Source organism: Cyprinodon tularosa, unplaced genomic scaffold, assembly GCF_016077235.1.
Source record: "Cyprinodon tularosa strain WSP-4 unplaced genomic scaffold, ASM1607723v1 ctg516, whole genome shotgun sequence".
Classification (NCBI taxonomy): Eukaryota; Metazoa; Chordata; class Actinopteri; order Cyprinodontiformes; family Cyprinodontidae; genus Cyprinodon; species Cyprinodon tularosa.
In genome coordinates, this window is record NW_024039248.1 from 292,056 (window position 1) to 314,606 (window position 22,551).

The 22,551-nt window shown below is 40.5% G+C and overlaps 2 protein-coding genes across 2 annotated transcripts; both read left to right on the forward strand.

Moving 5' to 3' along the window:
- Positions 1 to 2,146: 2,146 nt before the first annotated feature.
- On the forward strand, positions 2,147 to 8,437 carry dhfr (dihydrofolate reductase). Its single transcript, XM_038303657.1, has 6 exons — positions 2,147 to 2,320; positions 2,407 to 2,456; positions 2,573 to 2,678; positions 7,037 to 7,160; positions 7,253 to 7,368; positions 7,888 to 8,437. The coding sequence occupies exons 1-6, from the start codon at positions 2,229 to 2,231 to the stop codon at positions 7,961 to 7,963; spliced, it is 564 nt and encodes a 187-aa protein (XP_038159585.1). The 5' UTR covers positions 2,147 to 2,228; the 3' UTR covers positions 7,964 to 8,437.
- An 11,681-nt stretch (positions 8,438 to 20,118) lies between these two features.
- Positions 20,119 to 22,054, forward strand: ankrd34bb (ankyrin repeat domain 34Bb). Its single transcript, XM_038303679.1, has 2 exons — positions 20,119 to 20,364; positions 20,448 to 22,054. The coding sequence occupies exons 1-2, from the start codon at positions 20,162 to 20,164 to the stop codon at positions 21,916 to 21,918; spliced, it is 1,674 nt and encodes a 557-aa protein (XP_038159607.1). The 5' UTR covers positions 20,119 to 20,161; the 3' UTR covers positions 21,919 to 22,054.
- Positions 22,055 to 22,551: the final 497 nt, after the last annotated feature.

Below are 22,551 nucleotides of genomic sequence, written 5' to 3' on the forward strand. Positions count from 1 at the left end.
TTTTCGGTGTGTAGAGACAGTAGACGTCCGCTTTCATTGTGTTGTTCACTTCAGCAATTCCTCCAACCGAGGATGCATGCGGTGAGTTTTGGAGAGGAAAACTCCCTTTACAGGAAGAAACCTCCAGCAGAACTGGGCTCGGTGCACTGGGAAAAAAACTAAATATTTTATATATATATATTTGTTCTTGAATTAAGGAAGTAAGGGAGACACTTTGCCAATGAAACAAGACAATTTACATTTGAAATAAGAAGAAACAATTGCTTTGTCTTATTTCAAGTGCAAAATGTCTATTTTATTTTAGTATAAAAAATACTATTTCCATTGGTTCCGTTCTTATGTACCTACTCAAGGTAAATACACTTAATTTAAGAAATGTTTACTAATTTCTAGAACGTTTTTGCAGTGAGTGAGCGTCCATCTGCTGAGGTTGACGGGATCAAGCAGACTGCAGTCTTCACTCATCGTATGAAACATCCAAAAGGAGGATAATGCAACAAACTTATGTTTGAACCCATGATATAACAGTTATGAATTATTATATAGCGCTAAAAAGCCTTTTTACTTCATGTTTTAAAGGCAGAACAGAAACACGGAGAGCAAACTGACAAGACATGTTCAGTGTTTTCAGGTTAATCTAATATGACTAAGCAGAATTAGTTAAATTTCTACTTAAAATACGAGAGAGAATGAAGTTTGCAAAAATCTGACTTAAAATCTTTTGGGAATTGAAATTTATGTTTTACTTCCAGGCATAAACTTGTATTCAGTTGTCATCAGATTTGGTGTGCTTTGTGTTCTATGTGTGATTATTATCGACATCCTCTGAATTTTTTTTAAAGGAGACAAAAAGTAGTTTTATAATTTGCAATATTCTGACATTTTATTCAAACAAAGTAACCCCACTAATGTATTTTATCACCATAGAACACCTTGTAGATTCCAAAAACTTTATTTAAGTGGATAAAATACGAAGTGGTATTAGGGCCATTTAAAGACAAAAAAAGAAATGCAATTTAAATTTTTGAATGTATTCGTAAATATACCAGTTTATAATCAAAAATGTAAATTTCATTTCGTTTTATCTATGAATTGCCCTAAAACGTTTTCATAGATATACTTTTTTTTAATTGTTGAAGTTTTTATCAAACTATAAAATGTTTGCAAAAAAATCACTCAATATTTTTTTATGAAAATCAAAGGCGTCCAAAGTATTAATGTTTATTACTTAAATAGAAGTAGAAATCCTATTGTTTAAAACCCCTTTTGAAGAAGTTAGAGGATCAACTTCACCTTTTACTAAAGTAAAAGTGTAAAAGTACAATTTTTAAAACTACCTGAAGTATAAAAGTAAAAGTAATGCAGGATAAAATCTTAAGGACAGAAGCTTTACTACTCTAGCCTATGAAAGGACCATTTTTCTAAAATTCTGGATGATAACTACATTAGACTTAATGTTCATAGTTTTATAACTAATGGTAAAAGTGTCACATTTAACTTTGCTTCATCTTAAAAAACTTTATTTTGGTTTGTGATGAACAACAGGTTGGGGCAGCACCGAGTCCAACCACAAAGAAATTAATTGTCTGGCTGAAACTAATTATTTTGATGTTTTGGTGTTTTTTTTATTTTTTAAATACCAACAGGCCATACTGAAAATGAGCTTAAATGACACAAAACTAAAGAGTAGGGATAATTGCAAAAAACGTCAGAAGTAGAAGTAAAAAGTTGTCTAAAAAGAATTACTTGAAGTATACATAGCCAAAATTTCTTATTAAATAAGTAAAAGTATTTGTTCTTTGTTACTTGACACCTCTGACAAAAATACTCTACTTCCTAAATATCTTCCAACTCAGGACTGTTGATCCAAAACTTTCTTCAATGTCCTCCAAAGGGATCCCTAGGCTACATCCACACAAATATTTCTTTATTTTATGGTAGTTTCTTCAAATTAGGCCTACATCCAATTAGAATGTAATTTAGGCATTAAATATCACTAAGAATTTAGGGTCCATTATTTTGTGGGGAGATAAAAATGCCTTTTTAGGTTAGAAATGTATTTTTACATTAAATAAAGACCACATATGTCCAGCAGGGGGCAGTGCATGAATAGGCGGGATTGATGACCGAAGAGTAGATTGCTGTTTCCGGTTCCGCTGTCTCATTTATTGGCGGGAAGCGGTGCTTGTTGTCAGCAGCCTTGGGAGGAACCGGAGGCTAAGTGGACCATGACCCGGGTTCTGAACGGAATAGTGGCGGTGTGCCCGAACCTGGGCATCGGGAAGGACGGGAAGCTGCCCTGGCATCCGGTTCGGCTCAGGTCGGTTAGCTTAGCTGCTCTGTTAGCAGCATCAGCGGAATGCGAAGGAAAACGCGCCTCATTAATGTCTGATCTTTACTTTTCAGCAACGAATTCGCTCATTTCCGGAAGATGACCTCCACACCGTCAGTAGCAGGTAACTGGATCCGCAGACCCGGTCCGAGTGGTTCTGCCACAGAGTTGGATCTTCCTCTGGAAAAACCCAGCTGGTGAATAATGATGGAGGCTCTGACTGAAAGTCTGCTTCTGCAGGGCGGCAGAATGTGGTGATCATGGGCAGGAAGACCTGGTTCTCAATCCCGGAGAAGAACAGACCCCTGAAGGACCGGATCAACATTGTTCTCAGCAGGGAGTACAAGTAAGACACACAGGGAGCATGGAGCCTTCAGATTAGGAGAGCAGGGAGCCTTCAGATTAGGAGAGCAGGGAGCCTTCAGATTAGGAGAGCAGGGAGCCTTCAGATTAGGAGAGCAGGGAGCCTTCAGATTAGGAGAGCAGGGAGCCTCCAGATTAGGAGAGCAGGGAGCCTTCAGATTAGGAGAGCAGGGAGCCTTCAGATTAGGAGAGCAGGGAGCCTCCAGATTAGGAGAGCAGGGAGCCTCCAGATTAGGAGAGCAGGGAGCCTTCAGATTAGGAGAGCAGGGAGCCTTCAGATTAGGAGAGCAGGGAGCCTCCAGATTAGGAGAGCAGGGAGCCTTCAGATTAGGAGAGCAGGGAGCCTTCAGATTAGGAGAGCAGGGAGCCTCCAGATTAGGAGAGCAGGGAGCCTTCAGATTAGGAGAGCAGGGAGCCTCCAGATTAGGAGAGCAGGGAGCCTTCAGATTAGGAGAGCAGGGAGCCTCCAGATTAGGAGAGCAGGGAGCCTTCAGATTAGGAGAGCAGGGAGCCTTCAGATTAGGAGAGCAGGGAGCCTCCAGATTAGGAGAGCAGGGAGCCTCCAGATTAGGAGAGCAGGGAGCCTTCAGATTAGGAGAGCAGGGAGCCTTCAGATTAGGAGAGCAGGGAGCCTCCAGATTAGGAGAGCAGGGAGCCTTCAGATTAGGAGAGCAGGGAGCCTTCAGATTAGGAGAGCAGGGAGCCTCCAGATTAGGAGAGCAGGGAGCCTTCAGATTAGGAGAGCAGGGAGCCTTCAGATTAGGAGAGCAGGGAGCCTTCAGATTAGGAGAGCAGGGAGCCTTCAGATTAGGAGAGCAGGGAGCCTTCAGATTAGGAGAGCAGGGAGCCTTCAGATTAGGAGAGCAGGGAGCCTCCAGATTAGGAGAGCAGGGAGCCTTCAGATTAGGAGAGCAGGGAGCCTTCAGATTAGGAGAGCAGGGAGCCTTCAGATTAGGAGAGCAGGGAGCCTTCAGATTAGGAGAGCAGGGAGCCTCCAGATTAGGAGAGCAGGGAGCCTCCAGATTAGGAGAGCAGGGAGCCTCCAGATTAGGAGAGCAGGGAGCCTCCAGATTAGGAGAGCAGGGAGCCTCCAGATTAGGAGAGCAGGGAGCCTTCAGATTAGGAGAGCAGGGAGCCTCCAGATTAGGAGAGCAGGGAGCCTTCAGATTAGGAGAGCAGGGAGCCTCCAGATTAGGAGAGCAGGGAGCCTTCAGATTAGGAGAGCAGGGAGCCTTCAGATTAGGAGAGCAGGGAGCCTCCAGATTAGGAGAGCAGGGAGCCTTCAGATTAGGAGAGCAGGGAGCCTTCAGATTAGGAGAGCAGGGAGCCTTCAGATTAGGAGAGCAGGGAGCCTTCAGATTAGGAGAGCAGGGAGCCTTCAGATTAGGAGAGCAGGGAGCCTCCAGATTAGGAGAGCAGGGAGCCTTCAGATTAGGAGAGCAGGGAGCCTTCAGATTAGGAGAGCAGGGAGCCTCAGATTAGGAGAGCAGGGAGCCTTCAGATTAGGAGAGCAGGGAGCCTTCAGATTAGGAGAGCAGGGAGCCTTCCAGATTAGGAGAGCAGGGAGCCTCCAGATTAGGAGAGCAGGGAGCCTCCAGATTAGGAGAGCAGGGAGCCTCCAGATTAGGAGAGCAGGGAGCCTCCAGATTAGGAGAGCAGGAGCCTCCAGATTAGGAGAGCAGGGAGCCTCCAGATTAGGAGAGCAGGGAGCCTCCAGATTAGGAGAGCAGGGAGCCTCCAGATTAGGAGAGCAGGGAGCCTCCAGATTAGGAGAGCAGGGAGCCTCCAGATTAGGAGAGCAGGGAGCCTCCAGATTAGGAGAGCAGGGAGCCTCCAGATTAGGAGAGCAGGGAGCCTCCAGATTAGGAGAGCTAGCAGGGAGCCTCCTAATCTGAGAGCGAGCAGGGAGCCTCCTAATCTGAGAGCGAGCAGGGAGCCTCTTAATCTGAGAGCGAGCAGGGAGCCTCTTAATCTGAGAGCGAGCAGGGAGCCTCTTAATCTGAGAGCGAGCAGGGAGCCTCTTAATCTGAGAGCGAGCAGGGAGCCTCTTAATCTGAGAGCGAGCAGGGAGCCTCTTAATCTGAGAGCGAGCAGGGAGCCTCTTAATCTGAGAGCGAGCAGGGAGCCTCTTAATCTGAGAGCGAGCAGGGAGCCTCTTAATCTGAGAGCGAGCAGGGAGCCTCTTAATCTGAGAGCGAGCAGGGAGCCTCTTAATCTGAGAGCGAGCAGGGAGCCTCCTAATCTGAGAGCACGGAGCCTCCTATTGAGTCCCATAGGTGCTTTTTATGGTCTGATCCCCAACAGATTTTTAAGGATTTGTAGACATTTTCAGGAAGTTTACCAGAAAAACAGTTTCTCTTCAAAGGCAGACATGAATAATCGATTCAGTCTCAAGCATCCCAATCATACAGACTGATTCCTTCACTGTTTAGTCATACAGTGCAGGCAGATTCAGTTTAAAATGCACCTTAGTTAAACATTACCAATTCATAGACGTCCATAATTCAATACGCTGACTCTGCAGCAATCCCTTCTAATCATGTATGTGGCAACATTTTATGAGTGTTTCCCTTTTAAAAGACGATAATCTTCAGCAGAGCCTGTAACCGTGAGAGATTCCATGCAACTGTAACATAAAGCCGCTGGTTTATGGGCGCTTTCTGTGTAAACAACCAGGTAAACAGTGTGATCAGCAGCATATAATCTTTATTGTCCCACAGTGGGGTAATTGAGCTGCATCAGCGGAAAGTGGGTGGGGTGAGAACACTGGACCTGTATTATATAGCAGACATGATGCTGAGTAGCGTGAGGTGAAAGTTTACAAGAAGAACACGTATTATAAGAAAAGGGTAGAAATATCCTATTTTAATCACCTACATGAAGGATTTATACATGGAAAATATGTAAAGATCAAGATTTAAAGCCATAATAATCTGAATCAAAAGCAGGAAATAAAAATTTAGAAAAATACTATACTGTAAAGTAAACCCTAAGAAAGTGATGAAAAAGGGGTCCCTATGTCCTCCAGCAGTCTAAGCCTATAGCAGCAGAACTATAGAGATAGCTCAGGATAACCTGAGCCACTCTAACTAGAAGCTTTATCAAAAAGGAAAGTTTTAAGCCTAGCCTTAAAAGTAGACAGGGTGTCTGCCTCACGGACTAAAACTGGTAGTTGGTTCCACAGGAGAGGAGCCTGATAACCAAAAGATCTGCCTCCCATTCTACTTTTAGAAATTCTAGGAACCACTAGTAAACCTGCAGATTGAGAGTGAAGTGCTCTGTTAGGAACATAAGGAACAATCAGATCTCTGATATAAGATGGAGCTTGGCCATTTAAGGATTTATATGTGAGAAGGAGGATTTTAAATCCTGGTTTACAGAGAAGGGAAGATGGGAGAAATATGATCTATTTCTTCTTTAAATTTCATCATTATATACTATATTATTATAAACTGGCCTCACAGGTTTCTTAGGAAAGTCGTGCAGTTCCTGGTTTACCAAATAATTCTGCAGTAATTCAACAGCTTAATGTTTATTTCTAATTACTCTGAAATCAACACGATCAAAAATAATGTTTTATGACTTTCAGGCAAGTAGAGAAATCAACCAAAATTAGGATTGAAAGAATCAGATTAATAGATTATTGAAATGCTTCTAAACTAATTTAGTATTAGAATAATCCTTACCTGGAGTAAACAGACTCTAAAAAAATGTTCAGACTTATTTTGTTTTTCATTTGTCCTTACATAAACGCACATCTTAATATATTTATCTTCACATATAACATTTTTAAATATGGCATCTTAGCAGCTCAAAACAACAATAAACACTTTCTTGGTCTGCAGTCGAGGTGTAACCAAAAACACGCATACAAGAAAACAAACAGTGAAAGGAAACATATATTGATTAAGACGGACAAGTTATTCTTTACGGGTTCCTAAAGATCACTCTAAACTCTTTCAAATAAAGTTAAGCTGTATTTTTTTTCCATGTGATCTACATTAACTTCTTCAAACTTTCCTGCCATTATTCAGTCGTCCACAAAACTGCCAGGACGTCACTGATTAATAATTACAGTATCTACTTAAAGTAAAGCATCCACTGTTAGAACCTCGTATATCAAAAAGACATGCATGAAATCTTTCTCAGATATTAAGCTCAGATTGTGCAGTAAACTTTTACATTTTGTTGCTAAAATGAAAAAGTCATCTTATAAAAACAAAGCTAGTGCAACTTGGTACTCATTTCGATAGAAATGCATCATCTAGATGCCATCTAGTCTTTAGGGTTGAAGTGAAAGAACAACTTGTGTTGCATCTACCTGATCTGGTTCTGCTCTAGGACGCCACCTGCTGGAGCTCACTACCTGGCAGCAGACTTCTCCTCAGCGTTGCAGTTAGTCGACACAGAGCTGGCAGAACGGGCGGACCAGGTCTGGGTCATCGGGGGAAGCTCTCTCTACAAGGTACGGTTCCTGTTCTACTCAGCAGAGGAATATTGGATTAAAGGGAACATTCCTGCCGTTTCATTAAACTGGTTTTATTCTGGATCGCTCAGGAGATGATGGAGAGCCCAGGAACCAGGAGGCTGTTTGTGACCCAAATCCTGCAGCAGTTTGACTGCGACACATTCCTGCCTGAGATTAGTCCAGAAAAATACCGCCTGCTGCCGGAGTGAGTAAAGGCTCATCATGTTGAAGCTTAAATGGAAATAATGGGCAGAGTTTAATGGAATGAGTGTTTTTACTATTAAAATAAGCACTTGAAATAAGACAATGTAATTGTGTTTTTTATTTTTAAGTGTAAATTTTCTTGTTCTATTGGCAAAATGTCTCTTTTACCTCCTCAATCCAAGAACAAATGCACTTATTTTAAGAAAAAAAGATTTATCTAGATTTCGATTTTTTTCCAGTGGAAATCTAGCAACTTATTTCTCCTACTGGAGACTTTGGAGACAACATCTAAAAGCAGCGAACTCTGCTCTCCAGAGCCAGTAGATTGGTAACCCCGCCTCCTGCTCTCCTCTATCTTGTCTGCTGTCATGATTCATGCAGCTATTATTTCATCCAAATGAAAAATGGAGAACAGATAAGCACATCATGGCAAAAAATGGGGGCTTTGTTCAAGTTTTATCATGCTGTTTGGATGCTCTTCTCCACCTTTGTCGTTCATCCTCATCATCATCTTCTACAGGTTTCCAGGAGTCCCAGCAGAGCCTCAGGAGGAGAACGCGATCCAGTACAGATTTGAGGTTTACGAAAGCATTTAAGCTTTGATTGGAGAGCAAACAAGGCGAAGAGATGAGGATCGGGTTCACGGCTGTCTGTGATCCAGTGGAAAACTGTGGAGGCTTTGGATAAACCTCATAGAGAAGAAAACTACAGCAAGGACTACAACACATGGCTGGATGCTGATGTTCAGCTTTGGTGCTTTTCTTTACTGGGGTTAAAAGGCGCAGTTATAGGGGGACCTTCCTTCAAAATGTTGGCAGGGAGACATTTCTGTGCTTCTGTGCAGAGAACATGAATTATTGCTTCTTTGAGGTTCTCTATTCCTGAAAAGAGAGAGTGAAAAGAAATGAATTCATTGTTTTTATTGTTCCTGTTCAGTTTCGGGGCGAACCAGCTGCTGTAGGCAGGATCAGTCCATCTCATTAATTACAACTAAAAATGTCTGATTATACTCCAAAAATAGTTTTACTGTGACTGTTTTATACACTTTGATTAAAGTAAATATAAATCCACATCTTGCTTCTTTCTGTTTCTTTACATTCCAGGTAATAAAAGACATTGAATAAGTAGTTTGGTGGTAAAATCAGCCCAGAAACCTCTGGTCGTCTGCTTCGCCAGGTTTCGGCATTTACAGATGACTCATCCGGGGTTCTCTGTTCTCTTCAGCTCTGGAAATCAGCTGGATCAGAGGCTGAAATGATCAGATTAATAGTGATTCGTCCATTATTGAAATGATTGTCAACTAATTTAGAAATCAATTATTAAATTAATAGACTAAAATATGCCTTAAGCTGACAGAGCAACCCATTTAGAGTGTCTTATAGCAAGATTGTAAATGAATAAATTTTGCGTTTAAGTTGAAAATACTTTTTCATCTGTCAGATCCTTAATCCAGAGCTCCTCAATTGGAAAAGTTTTAGTTCCACCTGCTTTAATTCTATAAGAAACGTCTTTGAGGGACATTTTGCTCTCAGATTATTAATTGATTAACAAAATAATTGTTAGTTGCAGCCCTACAGAGGACCATAGCCAGGAGGATGCCTTAATACAAACTGAAAAAATGGAAGAAAATACATTGAAAAGATGTCTTAATGTTAACCCAGTTTCCTAACAGACCAATGGACACAAGCAATCAGCCGTTTAGTGAAAGTGGTCAAATTATGAGTAGGAAAATGAAACTTGAATATTTTGGACAACATTCATAATAAATTGGTCAAACAGAAATGGGTTATTAGTGAATCGGTTTAACCTGAGTGCAAATGATGCAGTACTGGTGTTTAAAATACTCTTCGACGTTTTCCAGGCCATGGACCCCCAAACTGATGGCGAGATGGAGCGGGGCCCCCTAATTATATATATTGATGAAATTGTTTTATCGAACTGGTCCTATAGTAATTTTGTCCTGTGATTACCGGTATTAAAGTATTTCTGATTCCTGGTTGATGGGACAGGTGTTGTGAATGAAACGGTGTCCAGCTTGAAAGAGCTCCTGTGTGTCGCTGAATGTGAGCATTGATGACTGAAAGACATCTTCTGCCTCCATTTATCAGTTTACTACAGTGTGTTGAATTCATGTTAATGTGGATTTAAAGATATTTTAATTAGAGGAAAAAAAGAAAAGTCAACTCAACCAAAACTTTCCTGTCCGCCCTGCAGTACCTCTGTGGACCCCCTAGGGGTCGCGGACCAAGGGAAAGTATCTCTGATATGCAGCTATTCTGTTAGCATCAGGATCCTTAAAGCTACAGTGTGTAATAATTACAGGGATCTACAGTCAGAAATGTAATATATTATACATAACTATGTTATTTATCATCATCTACGAGCTCAGCCTCTTAACCTTAATGTTTGCGTTGCCTTAGAATTCGTTATTTATAATTACATAGGAGCGGGTCTCGCAGCCATGGAGGCAGACATCTTTGCGCTACGGCAGCGCAGAGCCAACAAACTAGCGATTGCGAGATCGCCCATTACGCTCGAAAGTAACTACGGCAAGTTGAGAGAGATGAACTGAGACGGTACTGAACACACAGACTAATGAAATACTATCTGTAAAATTATCTATGTAAACAAACCTCATCACTTGAGAAGGTAGGTGATGCGGACGTCGTGGAAGACATTTTGTCCCGTAACGCTCGCCGTACTGTTGGGGGGGAGATGTTCATGTTGCTGCCGTCTGCAGTCTGGACGTTAGATGTCACTGAAAATTACACACTGTAGCTTTAAGAAGCAGCTGATGAAGAATGTTCTGGAGATGTTTAAAGCAGAGTTGGTTAATAAAGCAATATCCCACATGTGAGAATGGATGATTAGCAGGAGATGGACGACTGGCAATCGGGATAGGGATGCATAACTGCTGGTTTGGTTAAAGCACACTCATTTGGTTCTGTACTTTGACAAGGCCTAGGATGGCCTAGTCAAAGTACAGAACCAAATCCCTCACACACTGAGACAAAAATCAAATATTGCTCTCCACAGAAACTCCCATGAATTAAACGGCAGCTTCTAGCTGGATTTGCATCAAGGAATAAAACATATCTGCCTTTTAGTTCAAGAAAATAAAACCGTTCACTCTTAATGTAGCAAACACATTTACCCTTTATAGTGAAATACTTTGAAAATCCAAATTTCAAGCCAATAGTGTTATTGGAATCCAGGACAAGACATTATTAGCTTTGTAACATTAAAAAATATGGATATTTTGATGGCAAAAATTAATGTCAATGTAATAAGTTTGTCATTACAACACATTGACTGAATATATTAAGAAAAATAACCAAAGTGCTTCTAAAAGAAATTCATGACATCTGAGATCGAAAGAAACACTTTTTTTTTTGTCCAACATAAGCTTAGAGCAGAGGTCTTCAACAGGGGGTCCGCGACCCCTAGGGGGTCAGTGGAGGTACTGCATGGGGGTCGCGAAAGTCTTGGTTGTTTACTTTTTTTAATATTCCCTCCTGCAATTTTTTGCAGTAATTAAAATCTATTTAAATCCACATTAACATGAATTCAATAAACTGTACTAAACAGATAAATGGAGGCAGAAGATGTCTTTCAGTCATCAATGCACACATTCAGCGACACACAGGAGCTCTTTCAAACCTGGGCACCGTTTCATTCACAACACCTGTCCCATCAACCAGGAATCAGAATCAGAAATACTTTAATAATCCCAGGGAGGAATTACTTTCGTTACATCACTCCATATGTAATAGCGTGACTATAGGACCAGTTTGATATAACACAATTTCATACGATATATATAATTAGGGGGTCCCGCTCCATCTCGCAATCAGTTTGGGGGTCCTTGGCCTCGAAAACGTTGAAGACCCCTGGCTTAGAGGCATTAATGCTGATACTACTTACATTTTTTAGTTTATAAACCTAAATTTAATTGTTAACTAGGCTTATTAACATTTTAACTTAACTTTTCACTTACCGGTAGGTTTTTTACCTTTTTTTTCTTGACTTATTAACTTTTTTACAGCCTAATTTCCAGTAGGTAATATATCATTCAAGGGCTCATCTAATTGGTCAAAATCAGATATACAGCCATGCAGCAGGATCTTTGCTGAATGGCTGGATATAGATCTTGTGCTTCTAGACTTCACTGAGGGACGGGCAGGTTATTAAAAAAAACTAACTTGCCCTATAAAGGGTTAAATGACCTTTTAGATCATTACATGGCTGCCGTCAGCACAGTTACACATGCAGACAAAATATGTGTTGCTCAACAAACTGAAATTTTAACGGATCTGTTGGTGTCTTATTTTAGGATTTTCTTGATTATTTAAGGTGCAGCAATAAAAAGAAATATGTAGCTTATAGGATTAAATCAATTTCTTCATGTTTATTGTTTTTTTTCCTGAAGAATATGAGTAATATGTACAATTCTAAACCAAACTAATTAATCAAAGATACAGTTTTGGTCAAAGTAAAGCCTGCAAACTAATGTATATAGTTCTTAATAACTGAAATAATATTACTGTCAAAATAGACGGTACAAGAATTTTGAAATTTTATGTTATTTAAGTCCCAAAATTTAATGCCTTAATCAAATGTTTGGGAATTTTTCATCACAAATAAAATAAGCAAATGTGCCTTTAGGATTTAAACACATGAAAAAAAAAAATCAACTTTATAACTTTTTAACTCAGAAACTTTCTGATCTTCAGCGAAATCTTTTAGCTACTTTGACTAAAAAAAAAGTAAAAATAAATTTTTTTGTACAAATCAAAATATTTATTGCTGAAACAAAATATGAATATTTGTTCTTTATCGTTTTTTTCTTATAACAAAGTATATTTTCTTCAAATAGGGGAGATGGAGGAATATTTCACCTTTAACCTCCTTAAAGGAGCGTAAAGCCACGCCTCCTCTTGCATGATGCATTACTGATGTTCAACACGTTTCGAAGCCTAGAAGCTGATCCAAAGAAACGTAGCTTTCAGACAGACACCCAGACTTCTTGAATCTTCCTTCAAAATAAATAAATGAACAATTCCATTACGTACTTTTACACTTTAAATAATGTGGGGTGTTTCCCTGCTGTCAGTTTATCAGCAGAATGAGGGAAACCGACCATGCAAGAGTTCATGTTTATGGTAGAAAGGCTGGTAAAGGGCCACAGCAGCGGATGATGCCTACTCAAAAGGTTAGCCCTGCTTAGCATTCACTGCTACTTGTAAACAAGGGACAGCTAGTGCAACAGGAAGAGGAATCATCTGTTATTGTGGTCAAAGTCTCAACATTTGCCGACCTAAATGACCTAACTATGCCTGCATGTCGCCAATCCAGGAAGTAACAGCAGCAAGACGCTTTAAAGTCTGGGAACAGAATGGCTTACATGTTGCAGTCGCTCTTTGTGCAGATGTATGTAGTTTTCACTACTCAGATGTAAAGCATGAGTTAACAGCTATATTCACTGAACCTGGTGGCATCTCATGGACATTAGGCCTCATCTGTTCCTCCGATATGTGAACCCCAGTGGGCCTCAGCAGATGGCCGCTCACACTGAGCCTGGTTCTGCTGGAGGTTTCTTCCTGTTAAAAGGGAGTTTTTTCTCTCCACTGTTGCTACAAGCATGCTTAGTGTGAGGGATTGCTGAAGATGAGCTATCTCTATAGTTATGCTGCTATAGGTTTAGACTTCTGGAGGACATAGGGACCCCTATTTCATAATTCTGCTTCCTTCTGCTTCCTTCTATCTCTATTCTCCTATTCTGCAGAATCTCTAACCTTCTGCTCTCTCTGCTTTTTCTCATAGTAGCTTCATCTGGTCTGTTCCTGTTTGGCTGTGACTCCATCCTGGAGAGAAATATCAGCTGTGCTGCTGCCATAAACACCTTTGTTTGTAGATGCTGGAGATCGGCCTGTTTTCCAGTGTAGTCCTGTTTCTCTGACCGTGACTGGCTGGATGTGCTCTCTTCATCCTCTGACATGGGAGCTGGCTCGGAGCTCGTCTGCCTGGCTGTGTGTTTCCTGGACGGTGCCGTCTTTTACAGTTGCTTTTTGTATCTATGCTTCTGTCTCCTTGAACCCCAGTTGGCCTCGGCAGATGGCCGCTCATACTGAGCCTGGTTCTGCTGGAGGTTTCTGCCTGATCAAAGGGAGTTTTTTCTCTCCACTGTCGCTACAAGCATGCTTAGTGTGAGGGATTTTATTTGAGTCAATGAGTCGATGCAATCAACTGGTTTTCCTTAGATAGAAAACTTTGAATCAATTTGACTGGATTTGGATCTGGTTGAACTGTAAAGTGCCTTGAGGTGACTTGTGTCGTGAATTGGCGCCTTAGAAATAAACTGAATTGAATTGAATTTTTATCACTTTAGTTAAGTTGATTTAATAGTTTGGACAGCAATGCTTTTCGTTTATATTTAAAAGTTTCACCTTGATTCCAAAGAAAACAGCTTGTTTTGTTTTCAGTAGAATAAGACTGAAACATTGAAGCTGTATTCTGACCTTGAGATGTCAATTATTTAAAAAAAAAACAGCATCAGCTGACATCAGAATCAAGAGGTCAGGCTTTTTGAAAATCTGTGATCAATTAAAAAACAACAATAAGTACCTCCTGGTGTTCAGTTGGAAAAAGAACCAGCTTTACACTCTTCAAACATGGACCAAGCACTTTATTTGCTCTCCTTCTCTTCATCTATGCAGCGAGCAAAGCTTGCTGTTGTTCAGTCTTCACCAGCATAAACGTGCTTCCAACCTTGAACCTTCCACTGACGTTGGCGGTGCTGTTGTCATTCCACACTTCAGCAGGCTGAATGTGTGAAGGTAAAAAGAAATGAGTCTTTCCTGCGCAACTCCTCCTATTGAACACTACTGTCTGGGTAGTGGGTGCTCACAAAAGAATGTGCTGCTATTGGCTCAGCACCTCTGATGCTATGGGCCAGCCTCTGTTCTCATCTCACGTATATCAGACTTGAGTAACGCTCCTCCTCAGTCACTCATCTGCTGTTCTTCCTGGCCGTGTTTGACCTGCAGACTGGCAGCGGCTGATCGGCTGGATCTTTACCCATTTTCAGGGTTTTCATTGACGGGAAAGAAAAACACTCAGGTGAGTTCATTGGACATGTTTTTACAAGATTCATCTCCATAAAAAATGTTCTGTATTGTTAAAACACTTTACACTACGGTATTTTATTGTTTATCTTTTAACTCTTCACTGTTATGTTATTCTTATACATTTTCTAAGGTCCATATTTGTGTGACCATTTTTTAATGTAATCTTTTTGCTGCTGTAAACACCAGAATTTCCCCATTGTGAGACAATAAATTGATTTTCTTTTCTATTCTATTCTAATAACTTTAGGTTTTTTTTTTTCTTTTTCTCCACGAACATTTTTAATGTAAACTTGATGAAAAGCAGACATATCAGAAAACATCTGGCCTTTGGTGACCAGATGCTCCATAAAAACCTTTTTGCTTCTTCTATCACCATCAGCTGCTCTGTGCGTTTTCATAGAAGACCGAGCTGCAGCATGCATAAAGCTGCAAACAGGACTTTCAAACCTGTTCTGTCAATCAGAACAAAGGTTACAGGCAATGTTTTAACCCTGTAATGCCAAATGTATCATATTTGATACATACGGTTTCTGAAATGTTTTGCATCTGACACCTTTTGCATAATTTAATGGTAAAAACTTTGCTCAAAATCCTATTGTACACAATCAGATAAACCTGATAACCAGAGATGGGAAGTAACGAAGTACAAATACTTCGTTACTCTACTCAAGTACATTTTTCTGATATTTTTACTTTACTTTACTACTTATTTTTAGGGCGACTTTTTACTTCTACTCCTTACATTTTTACACAAACATCTGTACTTTCTACTCCTTACATTTTTAAAAATTGGCTCGTTACTTTAGTTTTAAATCATTTCAATGGAGTTACCGTTATTATTTTTCACGTCATCAATACCAAATTCAATCTAATTGGATGAGAATCTACGTTGCATTTGACGCACCGCTACAAGATGAATCGACAGATTCGGCGGTATTCATTGGCGGCAAATCATTGCAGCTTGGTGGCGGTGGCGTTAGCATAGTAGCATGGATGACGAGATGATTGAAAATGAACACAACGGAGATCTAGTCCTATTGGCAGACATCCATTTAAAATGTAGGCAACGGCATGAAAAAAGTGGTTTCTACTTTTACTTTTATACTTTAAGTAAATTTACAAGCCTGTACTTTGTTACTTTTACTTGAGTAAAGAAGTTTAATCAGTATTTCCACTTTTACCAGAGTATTTTTTAACACAAGTATCTGTACTTTTACTCAAGTACGGAAAGTGAGTACTTTTGCCATCTCTGCTGATAACAGAGGACAGAAGACTACACAATAAAAAAATCTTGACTTATCGCATAGTAATAAATTATTAATATCAAAAATGTATTTCTGTTTTTTCTTTTGACATATTTTGTTAAAAGGCCAAATAAGGACTTCAAACCAAAAAAAGTAATTTTCTTTTTTTTTTTATTGTTGGATCGGGCTTTAAAGGGTTAAAGAAGCAATGGATGTTGAGAGTCAATCTGTAGATTCTGAGAGATTTCCAGAGATGTGTCAGAAGCTCTGGGCCAGGACTTCCTCTGTTGGGTTGGATTAGTTTAGTAGCATTAAAAAGGTGATACCTTATTCCGATATAGCTGCATGATTACCTGCTAATGGCAATAAGGAATGGGATCATAAAAGCGAAAAAAAAAAAAAAAAAAAACTAGCAGAATGAAATCAACTAGAGCTGCAATTTACTATTATTTCATAAATCGATTAATCTGTCAAGTATTTATTTATTTTTTTAATCAGATAGCCGAAGGTTCCTTACAAAATATTTTTTATGAAATTAAATAAGGTGAAACTAAAACTTTTCTACTTGAGTTCTGGTTAGAGCAGATTGATGGATGAAAACATTTTTGTTTATCTTGGATGACAAACGTTCAGATATTTTTTTACAATTTTGGTATAAGTACTGCTCTACGTGTGTCGCTCTGTCAGCTAAAGGCAAATTTTACCGCCTCTATACTCCAGTTAACGATGAATCAATTATTAAATTAGTGGATGATTGTTTCAATGATTGATTAATCCGATTAATTGTTTGAGCCCTAGAATCAACACAGTGTAATAGTGCTCCTATGAATTCAGAGGAAGCTAGTTAATTATATCCGTCTGCATTCTTGCATCTCACTTCCTTAGAACAGAAAGAAACTGATATGATGTTTGCCGTCGTTGCTGCTGTGTTTTTCCCCTGACCTTAAATATTTTTGAAACAGCTGTCGTTGGAGCCTGCTACAAAAGCAGAAATCTGTGAAACTCACATTCATACATGTCAGAAAATCACTGTGACTTTTTAACAGCAACAGATAGGGACATCAGTTGCTCTGCAAACATTGAAGTATCTGTGATTTTCCAGCTGTAGTTTTAAGTATGTTTTAAAAAGCCTTCAGGCCACGTCTAGAAACATGTCAGAGGTTTTCTTGTTGTATTAACATTTCCTTCAGTCGGTCCTCATGTCTTTGTTGCAAACTTCGTCACGCATTTGCAGAGCTGTGAGGATGCGACAGTCGCCCGCTTTGGTAATCAAATGTTGTCGCTATGGATACAACATCTGATGATGTACCCTGTTCAGGGCCAAGAGTGGGCTGGAGCCTTTCCCAGCATCCGCTGCTGTTAAGAGGAAGTTACCAACACACCGACACACGGCCTTGCAAATACCTATCCGCTGAAGGAGGATTTTACCTGGATTTAATGTTACAGACCGTCACAAAGTAGTGGATATAAAGAAAACTTAAGATAAAGGAAATAAATTAAGTTTGACTTACATTTGCCTTCAGCCCCTCCCATATTTGTTCCTGTGAGTCTTTAGGGCCTTTTTTTTTTTTTACCCGTTTGCAGAACGGGTTGCCATTTAGCAGAAACAGTTGTTGGTCAATATTCTGTGTAAAATAGCTCAGTGTGACTGGATAGAAAGCATAAATAAAAATACAAGATTTCCATAGATTAAGAGTGAGTAAGGTCTGGATTTTATCCACACTGTTTAAATGGACCAGTTCATCTTTAACTAAACCAGTTCTGAACCTTTTTTACATCAGGGCCCAAATTTTCCTTTCAGTTAATAAAACTGAATTAATGAATTAATTATTGTTGTTTTTTGTGTAGTTTATATCTAATAATTAATTCAAATCCACTTAATTTTTAAAGTTAAACCTTGTCAGATAATAAAAAGGTGATGCAAGGTAAGAATCACAAGGTTATTGATTTATAATGTGTATGCAAAAATACACATAAAAGTAAAAGCTAAACAGGTTAACGATTCATGGAAAAACTATAAACAGTGCATAAAAAAATTTAAAACCACCAGTCAGCCTTACTAATAGAAGATAAAATAATAATTAAATTTCCCTACAGAAGAAAAAAGACAAGGAAATAAGATAAAATTTAAGTACCTGATTAGAGTGAATACATTCAAATTCATTTTCTAATGAAAGGAATAAATACATAAACTGTTAACAGAATTTAAATAAAGTGCAAATAAAATTATAGCCTTATAATCTGTGAAAAAGCTCGGAAGTTGTTTCAGCAGTAAACTTTTTATTTAAGGCAAAACCCAAGAAGTGATCCTTTATTTTTAAAACAGAGGAATGATGAACAGTCAACATTTCCTTTTTTTAATCCAACAAGCTGCTACTCCCGTTGCATGTTCATCTAATGAGACAGTGGACTCTGAGATACGGTCACATCTAGTTTGAGTGAAACGGGAGAGAGATTCACCATCAGAGTTGCTTCCTGTGTGTCTTTCTGGGGATTTGGTTTTGGCCACAATGGACACAAATGTAGTTAGGATTGGAAGAATCAGGCAGTAACGTCTCTGTAAAGTGCCTTGAGATGACATGTGTTGTGAATTGGCACTATATAAATGAACTTTAGTAATTATTTAGTAATTTCATTGCACCCCTGTGGAGCAATGACAATAAAGAATTCTGATTCTGATTCTAATGAATAGAATAGAAGGTGTTTTACAGCTCTCTGTGCCAGACATGGGCAGGCAATCCAAAAGGAGCCAAGGTCCAGTTTGCCCCACTGCAACTTTAAAAAACTGTTAGTAGAAACCACCAAAAGATGGGATTCCAGATGTGAGGGCAAGGCAACATCATTTTCTGTGGGTCTAAAATCCATGTGTCTTTTCCTGGGATCTTCTGGGAAATACTCATCAAATTTCTCAGTAAGCTTTGAGAGGTGCTGAGGGACTGAGTGAGACAATGTGAGACAAAAGTGGAAACATGTCAATCCTGTTTTCCAGGGCTCTCTTTGTCCACAAAGCAAGTTTCCTCTTCAATAGTGAGAGCAGAACAAACACCAGAGGCTGCAGATACATGCTGTGGCTTATTTATAAACTTAGGAAAGGATTTTTAAGTAAATTGTTACCCAAATGGTAAATGGCATGTACTTATATAGCGCCTTTATTCAAGTTAGGAGACTTGACCAAAGCACTTTACACTACATTCATTCACCCATTCACACACACTGATGGTGGCAAGCTACATTGTAGCCACAGCTGCCCTGGGGCTCACTGACAGAAGCGGGGCTGCCGTACACTGGCACCACCAGGCCCTCTGACCACCATCAGTAGACAATGCAGGTGAAGTGTCCTGCCCAAGGACACAACGACACTGAAAGTCGGAGCTGGGGCTTGAACCGTCAATCCTTCGATTTCAGGGCAAACTCCTACATCCAACGCCACTGTCGCCCCGTGGCGACAAAGTGAATCTCATGCCAACAAAACAATCCATTTAAAATTTGTTAATAATGCAGATAATGTGAGACTTTTATCTCTAGGTGTAAGTCACACTATGTGGCAAAATTAGCTGCTTAGCGGAGGTCTGCGCTCTCTGAGCACTTTTGTAGATCAACATCCATCACCTGTTGGAGCTCTGGCACTGGTAACTTTTTGGCTGCAAGTCTGTTTACTGTGGAGAAAACAGTGGGGCCACTTGGCTTCTGGTGCCTATTAAGTATCTGCCTGATGATGCTGTGATGCAGAAGCTGCACCATCACTACAAACCCAAACTCACTTTTTCAGTCTTTGAAGTAATTATTGTCATGATTTTACAAAGTTCAGACCCAAAAGCAGAAAACCGAACAGAGAGACCAGGGAAAAGGTTTAACAGGCTTTATTGAAGAGGTTAAATAGAGGGAGACATGTGGCTCTGAACACTGCTCAACCGAACTGTAAAGTGAGGGGAAGACACAGCGGTTAGTTCAGGCTCAGTGGCTACTACAGTCTGTCAATTTTACAGAAAGAATTTCACTTGCACCCCCACCATGCTTCTTTGTTTTCATCTGAAAGGAAGAAGAAGAAGAAACCTTGTTTGCGCACTGAGTGATTTGCCCACTACTACCTTACGACGGCCGACTGAATTGCAAACAAGTTTGATTTTCTCCTGACCTTACGATTCCTGATCGGGAGGTGATCATGAGAGTCTGATCGCCCCTCGTTACCCCCTGTACACTGCACGACGCACCATCAGGCTGAAAGTCGGCCTGATCGAAGAATTCTCCCATGACTGGAGAATCGGCCTGAAAAGGGCAAAAATCGTAGAGTGCATGCACGGCTTTAGATGTCAAACAGACGTCCACTAAAAGAGATAAATAGACTGTTTCTTGTTTTGTCTTTTTACAGGTGCTGGATGGTTAATGCTGTTCACTAATGAAGAAACAATAAAAGGTTATTACAATGACTGAATCAACAGAACTGGGAACAGATGGCATTTCTCTGCTGAAGGCAGTCTTCCAAAGCCGACTCCGTCTGACTCGGCTGCTTTTAGAGGGAGGGGCTTATATAAATGAGAGCAATGAACTGGGGGAGACCCCCCTTATGGTAGCCTGCAAGACACAGCACACTGATGCACAGAGTGTTCCTAAACCCAAGATGGTTCGGTAAGTTGTCTGGCAATTCATTAACATTTTACATTACTATAAAAGTCTGAATGTTTAATGAATGTTTCCTCACCCCCCAACAGATATCTACTTGAAAACGGCGCTGATCCAAACATCCAAGACAAGACGGGAAAAACAGCTTTGATGCATGCATGTCTTGAACAAACCGACCCTGAAATTCTGTCCCTTCTGCTGAACAGTGGAGCTGATCCAACCCTGGAGGATCATACAGGATCATCAGCTTTAGTCTACGCAGTCAGCTCAGGGAACAGGAAAATCCTCCGGCTGCTCTTGGGTGCCTGTAAAGCGAAGGGGAAGGAGGTTATCATTATCCCTACCAATAAAATTCCCTCTGCCCCTCAGAGGATGAAACAGTACCTCAACGTTCCACCAACCCCTCATCTTGAGGAACGTCTATCTTATCCTTCAGTGTCTAGTTGTAGGTTTTCAAATGAGGCCAAGATGGAAACTCCTACACAGGCTCCCTTACCTTATTCTGCTACCCAGACTTGCAGCTCTCTTCTTAGTCTTAGTGATTCGCACTGTGTGGATGTAAGCTCCTGTAAGGTTATATCCCAAACAAGTTGTCCAAACCAACCACTTATTTCTGATTTGGATAGACGACTTTCCTTCGAAAAGGTAGACCCTGAAAAGAGAACCAAGATCTCCAGCCTGCTGCTCCAACAAAATCAAGCTTCCTCTTTAATAGAGGAGCAAGTGGAAAATGCCACTGCAGAAGAGGAGCAACCAATCAGATTCAAGGTCCTTGCCAAACAAAGAAGACCTTCAGTTGTTTCAAAGCACCAGAGCATTGATGTCAAAGATGCAACAGGTCTCCTAAAGTCTCTAGAGCACTTGTCACTAAATGAGAATGCTGAGGGAAGAAGGAAATGTCTTGGCAGAAAGATGTCATATGATAGTGCTGCGAGTTCTTTGCATGCCACGTCTCACCCAAACTTGCATCAGGATAGCCTCCCTTTCTCCGATGCGTCCAGTCCAGGGGATGAAGATTGCTCTGATACTCTTAGACAGCTCAATATTTCCAGTCTACAAAATGTGGTAAACCGCAGGAACACCGGGATGGACCACTATAGTTCTGACTCACAGCTCCTGCAAGTGGGCAGTCGAGAAAGAATGCTAAAAAGTGGCGGAGCACCCGGATCAGGTCCTGAAAAGCATAAACAGATGAGCTGTAGACCCCCCACTTTGTCTGGATCCAAGGAGTCTCTGAAGAGTTCAGGCCCCAGACGAGGTGTTTCTGGCCTTGAGCGAAGAGGTTCCGGAGCCCTTCTTCTTGATCATATTGCCCACACTCGCCCTGGTTACCTTCCTCCTTTGAATCTTCATGTTCCTATTCCAGATATCGGGGTTAGCCCTAGCTTCTGCACTTCCAGTGGAAAGAGTCCCGTTTTAACAGGGACCAAGTCTGTTCTACCCAGTGTACCTGTTTTCTCGCAGGATCTAAAAGGTAAAAAACCTCTGTGGAGACGCCACTCTATGCAAAGTGAACAAATAAAACAGCTTGTAGGCTTTCGGGAAGCTTTTGGTCATTAGCAAACATTACTATCTGTCATGGCCAAATGCATATATTATCAGCACTCTGTATGCTACTATGCTAGGTAAAAGAAAGTACGTTTCGCAATCCACAAGAAGGCAAGTACGGACTTTTGTCCTTGCTAAATGTGTTCTTGAGAAGGACACAGGAAAGTCGGGGGAGAACGGGAGCATAAATTTGGGTCAATTGGAACAGAATCGTACTGGTGAGGTCACCGCAGGCTCAGCTCGTCTGGAGCTGCATTTCACCTCCTGTTATTAATAGTCTCTAGATAATAATAAATTCTTACTTTTTTCATTTAGTGGGGAAATAATAATTAATAAAGTCAGATAAACACAAATCAAATTAACGTTTTGCCAAATAAAACACGGCCATGCAGAGAGAGGGCTGCTGCATACGGGCTAACGTTAGCCCTTGCTGAGGACTGCAGCTAGGTGCTGCAGTCCCCTCAACATCTGAATTCTTTTTTTAATTACGCACTACATCAGTAAATGGGCCATACAGTGAGGCTTAAAAGTATAATGGTATCGCCTCAAATGATCTAAAAATTTACTTTTATAGAACAACGCCAACAGAAAAGGGAACTTTTAACTTAATACTCTGAGCTCTGTGAGCGCTAACTTGGAAGCTGC

What these genes read in the sequence shown, in the direction of transcription:
- dhfr (XM_038303657.1), top strand. Translation starts at nt 2,229, where the DNA reads ATGACCCGGGTTCTGAACGGAATAGTGGCGGTGTGCCCGAACCTGGGC. An exon ending in TGGCATCCGGTTCGGCTCAG is followed by an intron (nt 2,321 to 2,406) that starts GTCGGTTAGCTT and finishes TTTACTTTTCAG; the next exon opens with CAACGAATTCGCTCATTTCC. An exon ending in CTCCACACCGTCAGTAGCAG is followed by an intron (nt 2,457 to 2,572) that starts GTAACTGGATCC and finishes CTGCTTCTGCAG; the next exon opens with GGCGGCAGAATGTGGTGATC.
- ankrd34bb (XM_038303679.1), top strand. Translation starts at nt 20,162, where the DNA reads ATGACTGAATCAACAGAACTGGGAACAGATGGCATTTCTCTGCTGAAG. An exon ending in CCTAAACCCAAGATGGTTCG is followed by an intron (nt 20,365 to 20,447) that starts GTAAGTTGTCTG and finishes ACCCCCCAACAG; the next exon opens with ATATCTACTTGAAAACGGCG.